Raw genomic sequence first — 23166 nt, forward strand, 5'->3', positions numbered from 1 at the left:
CTCTTGCCTTAAACATGGCAGAAGGGAAGTCTAGCTTGTTTCTCTACATATTAAAAAAGGTCGATTTGATGTTACGTTTCCTGCATTGTTAGGGCTTGTTACAATATGTTACGACTTAGAAAATCAACCAAATTTAAAATTTATAGCAAGTTGAAATTTTATATAACATCACCAACTTAATTATGTTTCCAACCATATGAGGAAGAAAAGTCTAAGCTTACAAGTTACACGTTTACTTCAAACATTAAATAACGATTCAAATATAAACACACAATGTTCAACACATATCTGACATGTGAGTAAGTTGCTTTCCTTGGCTCATTTCTTTTTCTTGATATTTGTAACTTGAAGAAATTTCAGACAAAACATCAAGTTATTCTACTTATTTGAAGCAATTCCAAGTATCTAGTATATTTTCAAATATATTTAAGAAAATTCTGAAGCATATTTTTAAGGAAATAAAACTCTAATTCCAAATTTGAGTTGCAAATCGTCTAAAACTTTACTAAAAATATAAAATATATTCTTAGATCATTATATATATTTTAATTAATATTTTCATTTTTCATTATTAAAATTTGTATTTATTTTTAATCATATAAAATAGTAAGCATATCATTGCCTTATGCAGCGTTCTATGCCTTGAGCGCTGAGATGTATTTTTGGTCTATAACTTCTCCATTGTTGATATCTTTTTCTTGATTTTAATAATTATTCCTCGATTAAATAAAAATCAGTTTTCCTACAACCATTTTTAAAATAGGGTGCACTTATGTCAAAATAAATACACTTGCCTTGCTTTATTTGAACTAAAAATTGCTAATTTTAAATCTTCATGTAAGGTGTCACCTTGTCTTCGATTTCCTTTTTTGTGACATTAGTAGACAAATATTATGCTATACCACAAAAGTTTGCTCAAAATTGTCATATTCTTCATAGTGTTTATTTTGGGACTGTTCCTACAAAAGTAACCCTCCAGTTCATCAAACGGTTAACTCTGTCAGCTATTCCTGGTGGACTAGAGCTGCTAATAGTCCCCTTGAAACATTGGGGTAAATGATTAAGATTATAGAGATAAGATCCTTATTCTTAGTCATTGTCTATCAACCTTTAACTTAACAAGAAGTTTCTCAAATTGTTTGGGTTTCAGTATAAGTCTTGCATAGGATTCCAACAAATATCTGATATCAAAGAATCCAACTATATTGGATCGGAAATGTCCTTTTTGTGATACGAGAATCAGTTTGATTATTATGGTCAAATAGAATTACAAAGGCATGTTGTCACTTATAGCTCTTGATGAGGGGTGTTGTCACTCATAGTTCTTACTATCAAACTTAACTGGATTGCAAATTTTGGGAATATTTTGGAATTTGACGGATTGTTTGTCAAATTCAGAAATATTCAGTTAAATTTGACCTGAAGATATGAGGAGAAATATTCAGTTAAGTTTGACCTGAAGATATAAGGATGGCTCTTCTCAAGGGCTATTTAGTTTCCAAAATTTCTCATTAGCATTTTATAATGACCCATCCAAAACGATTCTCTTCTTGTGGAAGGAACAAAATATCCCAATCCACTAAGGGTAGAAATCTCTTACCTTTATGTTTTCCTTAGGCATTTGAGAAAGGTATGAGTAATGTGCGTGTCTTACTACCGGAATTTTGTCTGCCATGTCAATCCTTCCTGAGAATGGAATATCTCACAGCCAACATTTTCCAATATTTCTTTTAAATTTGTTTAGAACCCAATTTCATATGTTTTTTTTTTCTAGAACATGTACATGCCATAAGGGACGCCTAAGTAGCTGCCTTCCTCTCCTAAAAATATAATCTTCAAAATTTTACCGAGCCATTCATGAATATCTTCTGCCATTATCTCTTCTCTTTTTTCACTCATCACTACTCTATGGCTTCAGAAAAACATGTCTAGGCACTACATGGTACCTAAGTTCTGTTGGGTTCTGAAGTGATCATTGAATCATCGAATCATCTGTAAAGTGGTCATTAAGCAGTTGCCTACCATCAAGTACTAGAATATCTTGGATCTGTCTTTGAACTCAAGCAACTTTAGAAGGTAACCAAAGACAATTGTTAGAACCATATACAACTCTGGAGCTAGGAACATGTCTAGGCACTACATGGTACCTAAGTTCTTTGAACTCAAGCAACTTTAGAAGGTAAACCAAGACAATTGCTACAACCATATAAAACTCTGGAGCTAGGAACATGTCTAGGCACTACATGGTACCTAAGTTTTGTTGAGTTCTGAAGTGATCATTGAATCATTGAATCATCTGTAAAGTGGTCATTAAGCAATTTCCCACCATCAGGTACTAGAATATCTTGGATATGTCTTTGAACTCAAGCAACTTTAGAAGGTAACCCAAGACAATTGTTGCAACCATATACAACTCTGGAGCTAAGTGGAATCCTTTTGATATAAATATTTGAAGAGGCATTACCTAAAGATGGCAACCCTTAACAGACACACTCTAGTTGAGGCATTAGTATGGTTATGTTGAACTAATGAGAGCAATTATGAAAATAATGTAATTATGGGTAAATTTAGTTTTTACCATTTAGTCAGTTTTATAACGAAAGAATTTATGTAATGAAGTAGCTCATATTAAATGGGATTGCCCGAGAAGCTTGTAATATGGAGAATTCATTCAACACATTTATTTAAAGGGTGCTACCTCAATGGTAGAGCAACTCCTTTGCAAGAAGGAGGTTGGTGGTTCAATTCCATCGTGCCCTAACATGAATTCATCATTGAAGAAACAAAAGATTCATATTCTATATTTTGTAAAGAGATTTTTTTATTGTCTCTAGAGAGACAATAACTGAGATTAAAGACATTGTCTCTATAAAGACTAAAGACAACAATTGGGATTGACACCCTGTCTCTATAGAGGCAATATGTCTTTAATCATAACTATTGTCTCTTGAAAATAAATTGTCTTAAATATTGTCTTAAAACCCCCTTATATGTAGTAATGTTCGTTTGTTTTATACCTCTATAATATTTGTCATGATATTAGAGCGTGAGGTTGCATAAGACTCCATCATAGTAGAATTTGAAAGCACCAAGAATTATACCTCTATAATATTTATCATGATATTAGAGCGTGAGGTTGCATAAGACTCCATAAGAGTAGAATTTAAAATAAAAGCTTGAGAAAAAGAATAAACAAGTCCGTGGTTGCCCAGAAGCCAAAATCCATCAACCAAGAAGACCCCAAACGTCAACTCGCGGCGAAGTGATAACAAAAAAATATTCATGAGGAGAAACAGACTAACGCACCCCAGCAATAGTAGCAATCGTGTTATATGGTGGACACTTCGAGCACTAGTGATTTCCTGAACACTAATGTAAGCCTCTCTATATGGAAAGATGCATTAATCCTAAATTAAAAAAGAATAATAATAATAATGCCACGAAAATTCCTAACCAAAGGTATTTACGCATTTGTTAAGCCACAAATTCATTTAAAAAATGGGTTAAATTTTGAATACGTTGGAAGAACAGAGGGTGTTGTTTTAAAATGGCTCATCTAATTTTTAAAAGGGCTTCGTTGATAGTTATTTTCAAAACAGATAAAGATTTCTTAAAAACAAGACATTCAATTTTTTTTAAGTCTACTTAATAAAGGGGCTTTTTTCCATCTGGAAATTTCATTTAAAATAATTTTTTTTTAAGTCTTCCATACATGGATAAAAAGATCGCATTTAGTGGAATCTACAAGAGCATGTTACAGTTGAAAAAGTTTGCAACAAACGCATTTAGGCATATGTTAAGCCACAAATTCATTTTAAAAAGTTCGCAACAAAGCTATTTACCCATCTGTTATTTTTTTTAAGATAAAAACAGCTCAACCAATATATTTTCTATTAATTAATGAATGAGGAAATTACAAGATATTTATACAATCAATAGTCTCAAGATAGGAAAGCTATCTTGGACGTACAGTAGTGTGGTTGAGAGATTCTCTCAACCACACACTAAACTAGAAGAAACTAAATCCCTATAATGTAGGAACAAACTCCTCAAATGGAGAATTACAACCATAGACAAGTAGGAATTAATTATTTCCAACTCCCCCCCTTAATGACTACTTGTCATAATAGTGAAATCCACCACCATCAGGCGAATTGCATGTACAGAACCTCCAAAAACACAATCTGCCGCCCTCGGACAGATCCACAACTTCTCTGATCCCGCGGATCCACTTGAAGGTGAATTGGCGCGATCCTGAACGTAAAACCCGCACCCATTGACGCGATTAATGGCCTAACAGTTGCGCCAGTTGGCCTTCCTGGCGCTGCTGTCAGCGCGAAAAGCGCCAATCCCCTTCTACTCAGAAAAAAAATCATCTGAGTCCGAGCCAGGTGTTACTGCAGTCCACCTGCTCCTACGAGCACAAAGCTCCTGTGTACACACAGCCACAAAGGCAATCTGCCACCACTCGGCAAGTCCGATTTACCACCACCGGGAAAATCCGCCAACTTCAATATGCCACCACCGGGCAGGTCCGATCACGGAACCTCACTTCGCCACCACCGGGCAGATCCGATCTGCTTCCTCCGAGCTGATCAAGGATCCTCTATTCGCCACCAACGGGCAAATCAAATCTGCTACCACCGAGCATCTCCACGTGCCACCACCGGGCAGCTCCTGTAGCCACTAAGGCTCTATAGATGGTTTCTGGCTCACCACCAACCATCACATTACAGTGACAAAGGATGGTTTCAGGCTGACCACAAACCATTACAAAGTGGTTTTGAGATCACCACGAACTTTCAAATGCCTTTACAAGGCTTACATTCAACATTTGGAGTTTCTGGTACATACAATGACTATTACAATAATATGCTAGGGAGTCTATTCCACAAACCACACTAAAACAAAAAATCTACTTTGTTGTCCACCATAATTGTTGTTGCTCCTTTACCTCATTTGTGAGGGGTCCACTGATAAAGAAACCAAAACATAGGCACTCACAGCCACACGAAGAGAACACAATTGTCCCTTCAAGAACAGTAATTCAGGACTCCACGGTCCAATCCTCCACCGCATTTCAGTATCCAATTCTCCTGGCATCACAACATAATGCCACTTCCCCTACTCACAGTATCAAAGCTAGTCACTGTTTTCAAGCATACTGCCTCATGCTTGCTAACAATCTGCAACACGATCTCGATCATCCTCCAATCTTTGATGTAGCTCCAATTGATGTCGTTTTCATTGTCATGTATTCACCATTCCCTGCAAATTTGCTTAGTGTTGGAATGACCAGTTCTAACGCACTCAGCATTGTGACAATAGTTGGTGATACTAATGTCACTTAAATTACAACTAGTTTCATTGTCATAACAATTAATCAATATATTGCAACATCATCATAGAATTAAAAAATACATTTCGAAAATAGCATAAACTTCTCTATATATCACGCAGCTCCATTTTCTCCTATAGGCAGCACAGGATAACTAACTAGACTGTTTAATACAACTAACTTTCCAACACCAACATTGCCTAGGGGCACAATGTTGATGAAAGTATAGTTCTTCATCGACAACTCCTCTACTTCTTCGTCCGCCAGCAGGGCAGCGACCTACTGCAGAGATTCTGAAAGCTAAACCAAATTCTACGTCAGATCTGGTAGCAGTTACAGGCTTCATGCCGTGGCAGCTCCATATGAGGGACGAACTACAGCGCTACATCAAATGCTTCACAAGGCACAACGAAGACATCTTTGCTCCTCACTGGCACTGATCTGACGAATCTGGCAACTTTGTTCCTATTTCATTAATTTGAAGATCACCAAACGCTCTCTGTAATATTATGGATCTTGAACATGTCCTTTCTCCACACGAACCGCAAGGGTTTTACCAGACCCAGTCCACAAACAACAAATACCTCTCCACCATCATGGCTCAGATCTCTGCCACAGCCTTGTTGCAGAAAGCGGCCCAAATGAGCACCACAACCACCAGCAAGAACCCCTCCAGCACCAATATTTGCGCGAAGGATCGTCAATTTTTTTTTCTCAGGCCTTCAGGTTGGGATGCAACTTTCTCCATCTCTGCCCACGACGCTTTGATGTTCCGATAACAGATCTCGCCACATCCCTGAAATCTTCGATGACAACTCTGTCATACGCATCGTGAGGCGTAAAGTATTCTAAATACAAAATGGGCGCAGAGGATGCGAGTGCGCTGATTGTGATGTGAGGGTACTTCAATCGCATCCATGCGGCTAACATTCCAATATAGGATCCACCAAAGACCACCATCGGACAATCATTGTCCGATAGGTTTTTCTTCAAATCAGTGATGAAAATTGTGTAATCTGCTAAGGCCTAAGGAGCAGTGTAGTTACCCAGAGTACTTGCATTCGCATATGACTCATCTAGGCTGCTGAAGGGCATCGAAGTCCCATAATATCGGTGCTCGATGAAGACGATGAGAACGCCCAGATCTGATGAACCCAACAGTTGTCCAGTCCAAGAAACCAACGATCTGCAATCCGCCACTCCAGCGATTTGCTACCACGCATTTCCAACTCACCAGCAATAGCGTCGACGTATCCACAGCACCACTGTCGCAGTGAGTTTCCAACTAAACTCGGCTGCCAACACAACAATGCTATTCTCGATGCCAATAGTGAAATGCAAAATTCAAAACACTTGTCCAGAGAAAACAGAGATATAAATTATTCTATCCCCACAGATCTAGCAACAGAGATGCCACGCGCAGACCACAAAAAATAACCACAGGGTTCAAAGCATGATAGGCACTTCAATATCTGCTGCTTGTGCCTTCTCAAGCTGCTGGAAATCATTAAATATCCGAGTGCACGTTAAATACAAACTCCACACACCAGATTCCACTCCCTTCTCCCTCCGTGGGATCGAATCCAATAAACCACAAATTAATACAGAGAGAACCCATATCCATTTCCGGATCCCCACATCTCATGAACTTCCCTGCACCCACCAGAACTTCAACAATCGACAAATCCTTCTTCGCCGCAAGTCTGCCTATTCGCTCAACACAGCCACAGGTCTCAGACAGTGGATGATGGACAAACAAGTACTCATAAAACTTGTATTCTCTTCCACCCAGGAGCAGCCAAGCCCACGAGGGGCTGGGCCCTCAGGCTCTGATACCAAGATAAAAACAGCTCAACCAATATATTTTCTATTAATTAATGAATGAGGAAATTACAAGATATTTATACAATCAATAGTCTCAAGATAGGAAAGCTATCTTGGACGTACAGTAGTGTGGTTGAGAGATTCTCTCAACCACACACTAAACTAGAAGAAACTAAATCCCTATAATGTAGGAACAAGCTCCTCAAATGGAGAATTACAACCATAGACAAGTAGGAATTAATTATTTCCAACTTTTTAATGGGTTAAATTTTGAATACGTTGGAAGAACAGAGGGCGATGGTGTTGTTTTAAAAGGGTTCATCTCATTTTTAAAAAGGGCTTCGTTGATAGTTATTTTCAAAACAGATAAAAATTTCTTAAAAATGAGGCTTGCCCCATAAATAGGTAAATGACGCATGGAAATTTTTGGGAAAACAATAACTATGTCATGGAGGACTTTTTTCTTCTAGTGATATAGATTTTCACTGACAGTTCTGAGCTTTTGATTTTTGTCTTATCTCTGTTGTTGATAATAGGCTGCGTGGCCACTGGGCATTAATTAGTGTTTTCTGGGAAGTGAAATTTATTTCTCCCTCTCAGATAGTGTATATTTTTCAACAGAGTGATACTGCTCCACAATATGTTGTCAATTCTGTTTTCAGTTCATATCTTACAGTCTATTACATGTAGCTCAATGTTCACTTTTCTATTTTCTCATTGTGAATAGATGTGTATGCTCTTACATAGGGTGATAACTGTCTATGACATTGGCAAGTTATGTCATAACACTGTTTCTTTATGTATTATTTCACTGTGATATTAATATGAATGTTGTTTTTTTAGTTCTGATAAAAAAAAAAAAAAAAAAGAAGAAGAAACAATGTTCAATTTTTTTTTAAGTCTATTTAGAAGAAAATGCATTTTTCTATTTAGCAATTTCATTTAAAATAATCATTTTTTAAAAAGTCTTCCATACATCTATAAAAAGATCGCGTCTAGTGTAGTGGAATCTACAGGAGCAGTTGTTTAAGTAGTAGTGCCATTGTTGTGAGAGGCAGAGTTGACAACGGAGTTTGTTTCTTTAGTCTGCAATTTGACCTGTCTGTTTTATAGAAGCTCTGAGTAGAGCCATCGTTATGTATGTGGGTTGTGTGGATTTGTTATTAGTCAATGTTCAACAAATGGGTAAAACCAAGAAGTTAAAGAAATTCAAAGCAACAATAAGAACTATTTGAGATTTACTTGAAATAATTAGAAGCTTAAAGGTAAAAAAGTGCCTTCGCATTAAAATGCATCAAGGAATGTGTAGATAACAACATTCCTCTCCTCATTAGAAATGCAAAGACAACAAAAAAACCCTTCGGATATCATTGAGAGGCTTTTTGGTGTAAAGGTGAGTAATCAAGTTGAATATGAAAAGGAAGGTCTATATAAAGTAGTAGATGTACAAAAAGATAAGAGTTTGGTGAATCCCACTTAAAAGTGGATGATAATGATGATAGTGTGTTATGGCCATAAATCATATTGTGCTCAGCCACAAGTGGATGATGATTTAGTGAATCCAACAATAGATCTTGTTAAAGATAGTGAAGTTTCCATTGAAGCAATTAAAATGATATGGTGGATCCAACAATTCAAAATTGTTGATGTTAACTTTGATGAAGAACAATTAAATAGTGATGAGTGGTTGCATATGATATAACATAAGCATTTAATTGATATGTTGTTATTTGGTGACAGAGTCTCACTTGTGTTTGGAAGTCAAGTGGAAGAAAACATGTTTGCAGCAACACTAGAGGTAGAGAGGGAAGAGGAAGTAGAGAAAGTTATCCAAAGCAAGAAAATCATAATCCATATGGTTCTGCATATGTTTTTTCATATAACTTTAACATTGATTTGAGTGTGCAGATGTTAATAATAAAGAATAAACAACAAAATTTGAAGAAGAATTAATGTTTCTTGAATCATGGCTTGAAACACTATGTTTTGATGAAGTCTGCATAGAAGTTGCAGCAAAGAATGTTGAAGACAGTGTGGACGTTGTAAAAACACATACAGAAATTTTCATGTATTGGAGCCTTGAAGAGAGAAAATTTTATTATAAACTTATGTTGCAACAAATTGATGATTGATGATGAAGAATAAACTATAAAAGAAGACATATGGCAACAACCCACGTACAAGTAAATTTTTGAAAAAATAAAAAATATGCATAAACAACCTCAAATGATTTTCTATATTAAACAATGAAAAAGTTGAAACTGAAATTTAAAACCAACTATGAAAAAGATGAAACTGAAATTTAAAACCAACTGCGAAATAAATAAAGTTGAAACCGTTAAAAAGATTTTGGATTTTGGAAAAGGGAAGAAAAATAAAATTTCCAACCAAAACATTGATGTCAAAGTTTTTGAGACTGTGTAGACTTAGTTGAGACTCAAACCACCTTACATCTTAGTTTAATTTTTTGTAATGGTAAATAAAGGGCCGTATTGGAAAACATAATTCCAACCTCCATCGTCTTAATTGTCAATCCACGTGCCTTCATAATTAGTCTAGTTTATTTCAATTACTTGAGTTCTAGTCAAGTTATGCTACATTTTTAATTTTTAATTTTTAATTTATTCTTGTTTATGTCTTCAGCCTTTGCAATCCTTATCAACACCGATAATAAAATAGAGTACTACAGCGTCAATTTACTAGTGATTGTACAAAGAGTGGAAACTCAGATAGGGATTGTACAAAGAGCGGAAACTCAGACAGGCAGCTGGGAGCAACTAGGCTTTTTTGGTTTTTATACCTTTGGGATATTTTTGGGAATATGTAATAAAGATAAATTTAGTATATTTTTGGTTTTTATACCTTTGTGATATTTTTGGAATTTGTAAAACATTGCGTGTTTTAAAATAATTTAAAATTAAATAAATAGGTAAATTGTTTGATTCAGTCTTAAAATTTTGAATTTTTTTTTCAATTTACAATTAAAACAAGAATGGTTACCCTATTATTTCTCAGCCTATTAAATAAAATAAACCAAGTTTTTATATTCAAATTTTTTTATCAATATTTTGTGTATCTAATTGATAATTCAAATTGCTGTAAAGAGGGTTTTTATATCTTTTTCGTATCACCCAACTTTCAATGAAGCTAAAGAGTAAACAGATTTTTTCCTCAATATTTTATTCAAATTCTACTTTAAAAAATTCAATTGCGATGATTCAAAACTCCAGTCAAAGAAAATCAACTTTTCCCTGATTCCAAATGCAGTATGCCGATGTAGTTTTTTTTTTACAGCATGAAAAAAAAAAGCAATATTTTTATTATAAAAATATAAAAGGAAAATTTGTACATGATAAGGAAAATGGAGATTATTTTGATATTCTTCAGTATATTTGGAAAATCTGTTTCCAACATATTTATGTATTCAGATCATTATATTCTCTTAATATAAACTATGATGGTTTTTTCTCTTAAAAAAAAGAAAGATAGAAATTACATATTATAGCTGAATTGTAAAATCCAAGTGAATATATATGAAATGATCCAAAAATGCCGGAACAATAAGTTTACATCAGATTGGTCAGTATGCAGATGTAATCTTAACTAATTATAATTGTCCAAATTGTAACTTTTCAAGGGATTGTATACCATGGCTATCCTTATCTTAGATATTAATTTTGAAATCTTTGAAATGTTATAGATAATAGCAAACTGAGTGAAATTATTGCTATTACTTTTATTCATCGAATTTCAAAATATATTTTCGGAATAGAGAATGAAATTAATTAGTTAACACATTTAGTTATTTAGTCGACCGCTTTTCTATCTGTTTGGTACGAGATATAGAAATATCATAGCTCTTGTTTTCAAATCTGAAGACTGTATTTGCTCTTGGGGTCGGTGACAGAGAAGACGCCAGACACACAGACGAAAGTGCCAAGTTGCCAGCTATCTTAATTGCCAAGTTGCCAACTATATGTACAGCTCAATATTCCTTTCTTTTATGGTCATGTGGTCTTGGTCGATTAATTGCATCGGTTGAGAGATGGTGATCTTTGTGGACTCAAAATATCTGATGATCGCTTTCTCACTTATCTATTTTTTGTGGATGATGTTTTTATTTTTCTTGATGGAAGTATTCAGGATTCTTGCTCTTTTTTCAAGATTCTCTTTCTCTTCTCATCAGTTACTGGGATGTGAGCCAATCACTCAAAATCTATCATTACTTTTGCCGGAACCTCCATCCAAGAGTCACATCTTGCACATCAACTTTTCTCTTATTGCATCAATCCTCTGGATCAGGGTCTCAAATACCTAGGGTTCTGGATAAAGCCTATCAGCCAGAAAATTGTTGATTGGGTTTGGCTCGTAAGGCTTACCTTATGGAGCCACAGATATTTGTCCAGAGCTGGTAGACTTGTTCTTATCAAATCTGTTCTTGAGGCCACTCCTGTATTCTGGATGGCACTTGCTTGGATTCCTAGGAGCATCTTGGCTCGTTTGCAACAAATCTGCAACAGATACCTATGGAATGGAAACCAGGACAAACGGATTTTTGCATGGGTTGGCTGGAGTAAGATAGCGCTGCCCAAAAAATGGGGCGGCTAGGGCCTAAAAGATCTTCTTTTTTTCGCGCAAGCACTTGCTGCAAAAATGGGATGGACTTTGTTGACCGGACAAAATCTCTGGACTGCCATCACATATCACAAGTATATTTGGCCTCAGCAAATCATGGATTGGATTTGCTTGCCAAGTTGGCCTAAAACTGGCATCTCATCTGTCTGGAAGGCACTCCTTCACTCTTTGCCGCTCATCAGGGATAATCTGGCTTGGAGAATCAACGATGGATCTATGGCCCGCATTGGTTTAGATCCATGGACTAGAGGTGGAGGAAGATATCAGCTGTCTAGAGGACTCATACAGCGTCTTCATTCACACGAGCTCAAAGTACTTGCAAACATTGCGGATCCTCATAATTCCACCATTTTTGCTCAAGGATGGAAAACCGCCTTACAGCTCGATTTACCACAATGTTGGCACCAAGAATGGCATGATTATATTTTTGCACTATCTGAATCTCATATCAGGATAAAAGAGGGCCCGGATGAACTCATTTGGTGTCATACGGACAATGGTATATACTCCCCTAAGTTTGGTTATTTAGCCCTGATCTCCCACAAGATACCAGATTTGATTACCTTCTAGTGGAAGCCTATTTGGAAACTTACTGCGCCTCCTCGGACTAGACTATTTTTCTAGTGTATACTAAAAGACAGTTCCCATAGGCGAAAATGTCATGCACCGATCCTTCTGGGCCAAATTGGTGTACATTATGCAAAAGCTCATCAGAATCGACTTTACATCTGTTTCTGAAATGCTCAGCCTTGATTGATAATTCACTACACAGGGCACTGGGAAGGTGATGACGTAAACAAAGCATGGGAAGGTTGGTACAATCGGCATAAAGGTTCAAAATTACAAAGTCTCCCTTTGATTATCAGCTGGCATCTCTGGCTGGCTCAGAATCGTTCCATTTTCTACAACAAACCTGTGTGTTGGCCACACACTGTGGCATGTATAGTATCAGCATATAATGAGATGCCTGATCCTCCACAACCCCGAGCCCATAGGCCTCATACTCCTCCACATATTGATAAAAATACCCCTTGGGCGTATTTCGATGGTGCAGCACAACAGCAAGGATGTGGTGGTGGATTCATCTTATACATTAGTGATCAACATTACTTCAAAGTTAAGATGGGATTAGGGGTTGGAACAAACAATTTGGCAGAACTCATCACCCTTATAATCTCTTGCATTTTTATTTGGGGCATAATTGCATGTACATAAATATTTTTGGAGACTCGAAGATCATTATAAATTGGTTCAATAATATCAATGCCTGTCACATACACACACTCAATGATATTTTGGATGAAATAAACATTTTCAAGGCTCAATTTAATAATATCACATGCAATCATATTTACAGGGAACATAACAGTTGTGCTGACGGGCTATCCAAGGAGGCCACGGTACTTCCCGGAGGAGAGTGGATGATCCAGGAACAGCGAAGGATAAATGAATATTGCTACTATCATCGCCCTTACATAGATCTACATTATCACAGGGTAGAGAGCCCATGATCTGGTTTTTTTGGAAATTTTTTGAACAATGTATTACTTTGAAAATTATGTATATATTACACAGGGTATTCATGTATGGCCCTGCATGGCACATGTACAAACTTATATACAAGGCTCCTATTTATGAACATCCTGAGTGGTGTTCCGGACAGTATACAGTTTATTTTGAAGAACCTTCAAAATTTCACTGAGCTCTCTCGGCTCGGGCTAGACAGATACAACAAATCGCATCTACAATATGTAATTTTTCAAAATTCATGAAAAATTACCATTTTTCCAGTAGAAAAATGTACAGCTCAATATTAATTGCATCTCTGACAATCTTAGCTTCTCTGAGAGATATTTATTGTCTGTTCTTGAAAATATTTATCGTTCTTTGGCCCCCACATAAAGTGTTGGCTACATACTATATTTACATGATCAGTAGAAGCCCACTTGACGATCAAGTCATTTGTCCGTTAATATAGTTAAAACTTTTATAAAATCCTTAAAATAATTTTTTGAAATTGTGAGCTGATCAGATTGATGGGAAAACCATCAAATTTAATAAGGGCATCTATTTTGAAATTTCAATCTGAATATCACTTACTAAGACTAGCAATAACTGTTCAGAAAAAAGTTCAAAATGTTTTGAAAAGTATATATAGGGTTGGAATTGATTGTTAAAGCATTTTTTAAATTGCAATTTTTAATGTTTAAAATGTTTTTTTCAAATTTAATATTTTGAAAAACAAAATATTTAAATTTTTTCAATTATTAAAATTTATAATCTTTCTTGAAAAAATACAACATAACCAAACTCATATTAATATATTTTATAAATGTGTATACTTAGGCTTGATTTATAAATGTGTATACTTACGCTTGATTTTACTAATGATGTCCTGCATTACATTTCATGTCCAGTACAAAAAAATATATTTCAAGCAGTTGATTCTATACATTTTATATCATTCCATACATTTTATAAGTTTGTATATCCTTTTCGGAAGAAAAAACAGAAAAACAGTTCATATATTAATATAATATGTTACAAATATACCGTGAGTAAAAAACTGTAATATCTGCACATAGTAAAGATCGTCACTAATTGCAAATTAAAGATTTGCAATAGGAAAAAAAGAGCACTCTCAGTGCGAAAACAAGGGAGCAGCTGGTGTAGCCTGAAGTGACCAATGCTGAAAAAGAAAATGACCAAAAACACCTTTCAGGAAAATGAAAAAATAAACCTCAAACATAAAGAAAGACACCAGAACCAACGATAAAATCGTGTACCAAGCATTTAAAGTGGATCAGTCCAGACTAAAAAAACTAGGCCACGATGCAAGAGCCCATCTACCTGGAAATTCTGCTCCCTGTATACCTAGGTTTGATTTTACTATTGATGTACTGCATTACATTTCATACGAGAGGACAAAAAATTATATATCAAGCCGTTCCTTCCACACCAGATAACTTTCAGAGTTTAAACATCTCGTATTTTGTCAAATAGGTATGTTCCATGTAAAGATTGCTCTTATTCGAGTAAAGAATCAATAAAGCTGCAGATTCACGGCCCTCAGTCCACAGGCCACACGCGATTTCAAAACAAATTTATTTTTAACAACTTTTCTAGGATTCCTCGCGATTTCAAAAAAGATAATGACAATTTTGTAAAAGTTTGAAGGGCTAAAGTTCCTCTTATTGAAATAAAGGTTCAATAAAGCTGGCTGCATACTCAGGGCCCTCCGGAGTCCAGACCCGATTGATTGAAAATGCACTCACACCAGTTTATAGTGGCAGCCAGTTGGATTTGATCCTGGGCTTGCCCAGGATAACTCTCACCAATTACCGATTGTCCTAGTGTTAAAAAAAAGAAAATACACTCACAGGTAGACATATACGAGGTGAACAGCGAAAAGCTACAAGCGTGAGACTAATTATTGATCCCAACTTAGTGGGCAATTTCGTAGAAAAGGCAAATCTTCAAAGGACAGTCCGACATAGTCCTGAAAGGAACGATTTACCTGCTCAAGCAAATCGCGTACTTTGCATCCAACCAAAGCGAATGCTGTCCACTAATTCTTAGGAGTTGATGGAAGAAAAAGATCAAATCTATATATTGATCGAGAATATTAAGTTAAATTTTAATGTAATAATAATAATTTAAGTTTAATGTATTTTCTTTGTAAGTAGGTTAAACGTGGAGGTGAGGTTGTACACTGAATGGAAGGATGGGATATATATTATTAGAGTTGTGAGGATGGGATATTTATTATTAGGGTTGTGAGGTGCTTTCCAATGTTTGATGATTAAATGCAAATTAGGTATTCACAAGGGCATAAATTTTACAGCTTAACTCCTTGTTACCTGGTCTGCCATAAAAATTTCCTTTTAGAAGTAGGTAAAACTCCTTGTTACCTGGTCTGCCATAAAAATTTCCTTTTAGAAGTAGGTAAAAGTATTAAGATTGTCTAGTTCTTCAAAAGTCCTTATTTCTTGGTTCAATAGAAAAGTTATTTCATTTAAAATAGTGACAAAGAAAAATAATGTAATAACAAATATGTTATTCAAAGAAACTTTGTTATTAGATGTTGAAATAGTTTAAAAGTGTTTTTTGGCAATGTCTTATTTGTTTCATTTAAATTATTAAGTATACTGCTATTCAACCTAGAAATTGTACTTTTTAATTTTCTATAAAATCTTAAAAGGTTTATTTTTCCCAGGGAAAAGAATTATTTTTGATAAATTATATAATTATTAAGATAAAACGATTTCGACGAGAAAAACTTGGCTATAAATGTAACAGCACACATTTGCATCCCCGAGTTTAGGCAAGCTACATCATAGACATGACAATCAGATCGAAGGAACATGGCTACCGGGACCACCAAAGATTGTAGACACCTATGAACGTTTGCAGATGCCCTTTCGTCATTATTTTCTTTGTATCTTTCAGTCATCAATGCAGGACATTCTAATCAGCCACCAATTCTTTCTTCTTGTTTCGTGCTGTTGTTGGAATAATTTAGACTCTGAACAATTGTCCTTAAAATCATTTTAGTTTTGTTTTATTTTGGTCATAACTTAGCTGTGCATCACTTTTACAGTTAACAAGTGTGGAAGTATAAACATCATACCCTTAGCAATGTCAACATCATGTTAAAGGAACGCCAACATTCACACTCAGAGAACAGATCACATTTGATACCTGTATAATACAAATGAAATTAAAGGAACGCCGACATTCATACTCATAGAACGGATCACATTTGATACCTTTATAATGCATCTCATTTGGCAAAATAATTGATATACGTAACCTTGACTTTGGAATTTTTGGGCAAAGAAAATACGATAGCTATGAAAATGCCAAATAATGACAAGAATAACACTGTTTATAAGACATAACATTAGAATTGTTTGGTGGACAAAATACGATAGGAATCAACTTGCCAAATAAGGACAACAATATTTTTGCCATCGTATCAAATTTATTTTAGCATCTATTGATGCCTATTTTGACATTAACATCTGGCGTACGTGAAACATTGGCCCCTCAAAACTTACAACATCTAAAAGCAAACATGAACAAAGTCCAGTTTCTGCATTAAACATGGTTGGGTTCTTTGCTGTGCCATTTCAGGGATGCTCGGATAACGTATTTGTGAAACGCAGCAGCTACGGTAGCTCCAATAAGAGGACCAACCCAGAAGATCCACTGAAATGTAACAATCAAAATTTAATTCCATAAAAACTGCAATATAAAACAACAAAAAGGAGACAATTATCTTCTTCTTACATGGTCGTCCCAGGATTTCTTATGGCCATAAATCACGGCTGCTCCAAAGCTTCTGGCAGGATTGATGCCCGTTCCAGTAACGGGAATGGTTGCCAAGTGTACCATGAATACAGCAAATCCAATTGAAAGCGGAGCCAAAGCCTGCGCCAATCAGTATATTAGCATCTATTAATAGATAAAATAATCAGTGTATTATACATAATAATAAAATTGCTTACTGCATACACGTTCAAGAAATGGACAATGATAACGTACAGGCAAGGTTCACATGGAAATTCCTCACCAGAAATCGTTCACATGGAATTCCTCACCAGAAATCGTCCAGGGCGACGTGCACATCGCAATTCCAAAAGAAATAGTCCGACTGGAAATTTCACCTCCAAGGAGAACATTACGATCTCTCTCATTTATAGAGACGGAATCTTAGGAAGGGCAGAGCACGGAACCTGTTAGCTCATACTGTTGTCAATACACTGGTGATTGTGCAAAGAGTACAAACTCAGATACCAAGCTGGTTATCACACAGGCTTATTAGGTTTTTATATCTTATTTTGAATGTAAGTTTCAGAAATATGAAATTCCCACTTTTAGATTGCCTTAGATTTTTATATCTTTGGAATATTTTCAGGAATTTACAATACTATTCAATATTTAAAAGTATTGAACTTATTCAACATACAAATTCCTGCTGATTCCTATGAGATTTAGAAATATTCTCCAAATTTACGATCAAAATAAGAATAACCACTTTTTGATTCCCTACTTTTAAATAAAATAAGCTTTTATATTTTTCAATTTGCCCTATTTGAAAAAAAACAAGTTAACTTTTACAAACAGACTTTTTTTCTCAACTTTTTGTCCACATACAGCAAACATGTTGAATCAATTATTCAAATTGCTGCAAGGAAGGTTTTTCTATCTTTTCATAGTACCCAACTGTGAATGAAACTAAAGTTAAAGTTAAAGAAAACTGATTTTCTCCCCAATATTTTCTTCAAACTCCAGTTAAAATAAATCAAATGGCATGATTCAAAATGCGTAATGGAGTTTACTCAGATGCAGATGTAATCTAAAAAATCAGACACAACCTATTGTTATTATTCAAATTTTAACTTTTCATGGTAGCATTCAATCAATGGAAGGGGTTGTTTACTCTTTTGATTATAGATTTCGAAAATGTTAATATTTGGAATGTTACAGATAAAAGGGAAGTGAAACCATTGCTGTTACTTTTATCGATAAAATTTCAACATATTTTTCGAATCCAAAATCAAATTAATTTCAAGCCCTAACTACACATTTAGTTAGTTAGTCGGCCGCTTTTCGATCTGATGCTGCGAGATATTTCTATATAGAGATATAGAAATAAGATGTTTCAGATCTGAAGAATCTATAATAAAACGTACAGGAACGTGAGCGTCGCGGGCGTTGCTCTTGATGTCGGTCGCATAGAAGACGGTATACACCAAGACGAAAGTGCCAACTATCTCTGCGGTGAGAGCTGTTTCATTGCCGTATCCCTTCGACACTGAATTCGCTCCTCCCCCGCCACTAGAATAGTAAGTTTTCTGCAACGCTTTCACCATCCCTGCCCCGCAGATTGCGCCCAAACACTGTGCCACCATGTACAAGACTGCTCGATTCAGAGTCACTTTCCGAGCAACAAACAGCCCGAACGTGACTGCGGGGTTTAGATGCCCACCTGCAACAACATTATATGGTTTTCTCAAATCAAATGTCAACGAATTCAGGGAAGAAAAAATCACTAATTACTATGACAAGATTACCACCTGAAATTCCAGCGGTGCAATACACGAGGACAAAGATCATTCCGCCGAAGGACCAGGCGATACCCAGGGTACCGACGCCTCTACAGGGACTCTTATCGTTAGCATTGCCGATGACGGTGGCAACTGTCACATATAGAAACAAAAGCGTGGCCACGAACTCGGCTATGATGGCTCTGTAGAACGACCAGAGATAGAATTCGTTTGTGTCTAAAAGCGGAGCAGAAGGGGGCTCTTCATACTCCACCTTCCCCGATCGTGCTTCCTTCTCCATACTTCAAAAATGAAGACTACTGGCTTTCTCACAGTTCTCAACCAGTGGATGAGGAAATCATCAGAATGACCTATAACTCAGGCCCATAACATTAGTTAGACTATGACGCCAACTACTCAGCATATTCATAGGCCCATAACATTAGTGAGGATATGACGCCAACTACTCAGCATATTTATAGGAATAAAGTCATCACATCAAAGTCATTACCTCACTAGGAAAAGTTCATAAAATTATTAATAGAAATTTAAATTATTAATATGACCTATAATTCAGGCACATAAGATTAGTGAGAATATGAAGCTATGATCATATTTATAGGTATAAAGTTATTACATCAAAGTCATTACTTTAATAGAAAAGTATCAAAAGTTATTATAGAAATTTAAATTACTAATAAAAATTATATTTATAGACATAAAGTCATTGCATTCAAATCAAAAGCATCAAAGTTTATTAAATTTTTAATAGAAATTTACTTCAATAAGAAAGCATCAAAGTTTATTAAATTTCTAAGTTTATTAAATTTTTAATAGAAATTTAATTATAAACATAAAGTTATTACATCAAAGTCATTACTTTAATGGGAAAGCATCAAAGTTCATTAAATTTTTAATAGAAATTCATATTACTAAGAATTTAAATTAAGAAAAAGATAATAATTATTCTATTATATTAGAAACTATCTCATATATTTATACTAAACTAAAATATATTTAACTTATAATAGGAGCGAGTATTTTTGACTATAAAAATGGATTTACCATTATCAAAAACTTTTTGACACCTAAAATATTAAAATTTAACTAATATAATTTAGATTTCCAAAAAAATCACCATATTCTATCAAAATTATACCAGAATTTTCATTATTATCCTAACAAAAATATGATGGTCTTTTTCTACATATAAAAAATATATAAAATCATAATAGAAAAATAAAATAATAAAAAATCTTAGTTTCAATCTTAAAAATATTTACTAATTCTTTAATATAACGAATAATAAATCATATCTCTTCAAATCTAATAAAAAAATAAAAATAACTAGTGACAAAACATCTCATAAAAAAATTAACAAAAAAATATTAAAATGGTAATTTATGTTTGTGAGAGATTTTTCGGCGAAAATCACATGGAATACCATTTGTCGATGTGTTTCGAACCAACTAGTGTGGTTCATCGTTGGTTCGAAACGCGTCGAAAAATGGTATTCCATGTGATTTTGGCCGAAAAATCTCTCACAAACTTGATATGGATCACAGAAGCCTGAACTCTTTAATGGTAATTTATGATTTGAAAATTTTGCTAATTCTTAAATATAGTAATTCAATCCATTCCATTCCCCACATAGCTACCCACCCACCATACATACATACATACATACATACATACAGATATATATATAAAGAAACCAACAAACAAAAAATGTAAGAGTATTAAAAACTATCTAGAAATAATCTTAAAAATGAGAGGGTTTATCCCAGTTTCCTTCCCTAATTTAGTAATGATGTTTTTTAATTTAGTAGTGATGCAAGGTGTTTCCAATTCTTAAATTTAAAGTATTATTGTTATACTTAAAAAAAAAAAGATAAAACAATTTTTATAGAATTATTATGATTAACATTATTTTATTTATGTTATATAGAATTATTTTACAAAACTTATGGCTAGAAAGTTATGGAAAATGAGGCAAGGTTAAGTTAAATATTTTAGTTATCGTGCAATTATGGAATTATGAAATGTCTTGTTATGCCTAAAATCAATTTCAAGAAGTGTTACAATAATAAAACTAATGTGTTACATCTTTTTATTGATTCTAGAAAGATCTTGATATAAGGGTTGGGATTAAATTTTAGAATAGTTTAGAATAGCTCAAAGGTCCTTTCAACTATTAGGGAATAAATTAAAAGGTTAATGTGAAGAATAAAAATAATGTTATAAATAGTATTACATCTAAATTTAAAAAAAAATTGTGGTGTGATGAAGGATTAGAGGATAACAAAAAATTAAGATACCATGAAGGGGTGATCAACTCCAATATAAAGGATCTACCATATCTTTTTATTTTAATTACAATGAAGAAAAAAATCAAGATTATTATAAGAGTAAATCGACATTATTATAAGAGCAACAAACTCTAGTGAGCTTCATACTGAAAGAGTGTTGATTTTTTCTAAAAAGTGGGTGTGCTAAAGAATTTGCCATCTATGTAATACTTGAAAAATAAATAAACATCTTAATTCAAAATGTTTTACACACCCATATTAAATTAGAAAACTAAAAAGTTTACTAACCTTCATAACCTATTAGCCCATCAAACTTATAATGAATTAGGAATGTCTTTATTAACACATTCAAACAAATTTTTAAAAGCAAATCAAATAATTATTACCCTTTTTTTTTTTTTTTTTCTAGGTTAAGACTAAACTAAGTACCCACGGGGAATTGAACCAGTGACCTATCGCAAGGAGTGCCTTAACAGTGCACCCATTCACCGTCAATCCAAAGCCCCGTGGGCCAAATAATTATTACCCTTATTTATGATTAAAAAATCAAATTTAATCTCAATAAACATTCATTTGATCATTATATGTATAATTTATATTTATTTTTTAGAAAAAATCCCTTATAAAATTAAAATAGATTTAAACTACTATAATATTATTTTTAATATAAAATAAAAAGAAAATCAATAATAAAAAATTAATAAATAAATACAAATTATATATATAAATATAATAGTTTTAGATTTTTTTTTTTAAATAAAATTACTGACAAATTTAAATTAATTAATTTATAATAATCATTATTAGTCTTTTCCTCCTATAATGCTTAATGCTTTTCCCAAGGAAAAAACTAGATTTAAATATAAACCCAATAAATACTTCATGTTTTTCCAAAGAAAAAAAACTAGAATTTTATATAAAATACTTCTTGCTTTTCCCAAGGAACAAAACAAGAATTTTATCTACACCCAATAAAATCTAACGTGTTAGAATAAAATCCAAGCAAGGAATTTACAGTGAATCGCGATGTTATTGCGTCCGACAAGGGTGACACTAGCGCGTAGGATCATCTTTGGTAAAGTCGGGTCATGAAACTTTGTCACATGACTGTGGGTTTCCGCCAATTATTGCCGAACGATTTTTTTATCTCCCAATCTATGATGACCTGTAAAGAGCGCATTTTACGTTCATCCATTCAACAGATATATTTCGTCGCATTACGAGTGGTTGAGAAAAAGTACATCAATTTTTTCATCGAGTGGAGAAAAGGTACATCCTATCAAACACTTGTTTCAACCTGAAAATTGAAGTGATTGTGAACCGTAATTCCATTCATTGCTCTACCCTAATTAACATTATAAATCGTTATTCTATTAGTTCCAGTTCCAGTCTCATAAGTCTCCGGGGAAGGTCTTAAGGTCCCAAGATCCATCTCCGGGGAAGGTCTTAAGGTCCCAAGATCCATCGAAACCTCATAACCTAATTAACATTATAAATCGTTTTTCTATTAGTCCCAGTGTTATAAGTCTCCTAGGAAGTTTTTAAGGTCCCAAGATCCATCAAAACCTCATAACCTAATTAAAGAGATTCAAATTTCAAACCATAAATTTTAATTTGGCTGAGTTTCAGCTGAGGTTGGTCCACTGAACAGGTTTTGATCATTGATATTTATTGGCCAAACTTTAGTTAAGGCTTTTTGTCAGCTATATTTAATATTAAATAGTCTTGTTTAAAAAAAAGGAGATTTTATATATTAATTTTATTTATGGTTAACTGATCTTGTCTTAGGCAGAAAGAGATTTTATACATTTTTAGTTTGATCATCCTTACATAGATAAATTTGAAAAACAAATTGTTATTATTTTTAATATAAAAATAAAATTATTTCAATTGGATGTAGAATAGAAAAAGAAAACTCCATAATATAAAAAAAGACTTGTAATACAAAGCCATACGCAATTATTGACATTTTAAGTTAAATGGCTCATTTCCACGATTAAGTTTTTCT

General features: G+C 34.1%; 1 protein-coding gene across 1 annotated transcript; it reads right to left on the bottom strand.

Annotated features, from left to right (window-relative positions):
• Window positions 1-16651: 16651 nt before the first annotated feature.
• Window positions 16652-19287, bottom strand: LOC149154971 (putative aquaporin PIP2-8). The gene is made up of 4 exons (XM_089441862.1): window positions 18880-19287; window positions 18496-18791; window positions 17090-17230; window positions 16652-17008 (listed from the first exon to the last, which is right to left on the bottom strand). Exons 1-4 carry the CDS (start codon window positions 19148-19150, stop codon window positions 16898-16900), a joined length of 819 nt encoding a protein of 272 aa, XP_089297988.1. The 5' UTR covers window positions 19151-19287; the 3' UTR covers window positions 16652-16897.
• Window positions 19288-23166: the final 3879 nt, after the last annotated feature.

The sequence above is a fragment of the Pinus tabuliformis genome, chromosome 9, assembly GCF_031772625.1.
Source record: "Pinus tabuliformis cultivar Carrire ecotype Pingquan chromosome 9, CPIR1, whole genome shotgun sequence".
In the NCBI taxonomy this organism is placed as follows: Eukaryota; Viridiplantae; Streptophyta; class Pinopsida; order Pinales; family Pinaceae; genus Pinus; species Pinus tabuliformis.

Bases quoted from the DNA above. Each gene is read 5' to 3' on its own strand.
- LOC149154971 (XM_089441862.1), bottom strand. From the start codon at position 19,150: ATGGAGAAGGAAGCACGATCGGGGAAGGTGGAGTATGAAGAGCCCCCT. The intron at 17,231-18,495 runs GTACGTTTTATT...TGATTGGCGCAG, and splicing joins CCCGCGACGCTCACGTTCCT to GCTTTGGCTCCGCTTTCAAT. The intron at 17,009-17,089 runs GTAAGAAGAAGA...GTTACATTTCAG, and splicing joins AGAAATCCTGGGACGACCAT to TGGATCTTCTGGGTTGGTCC.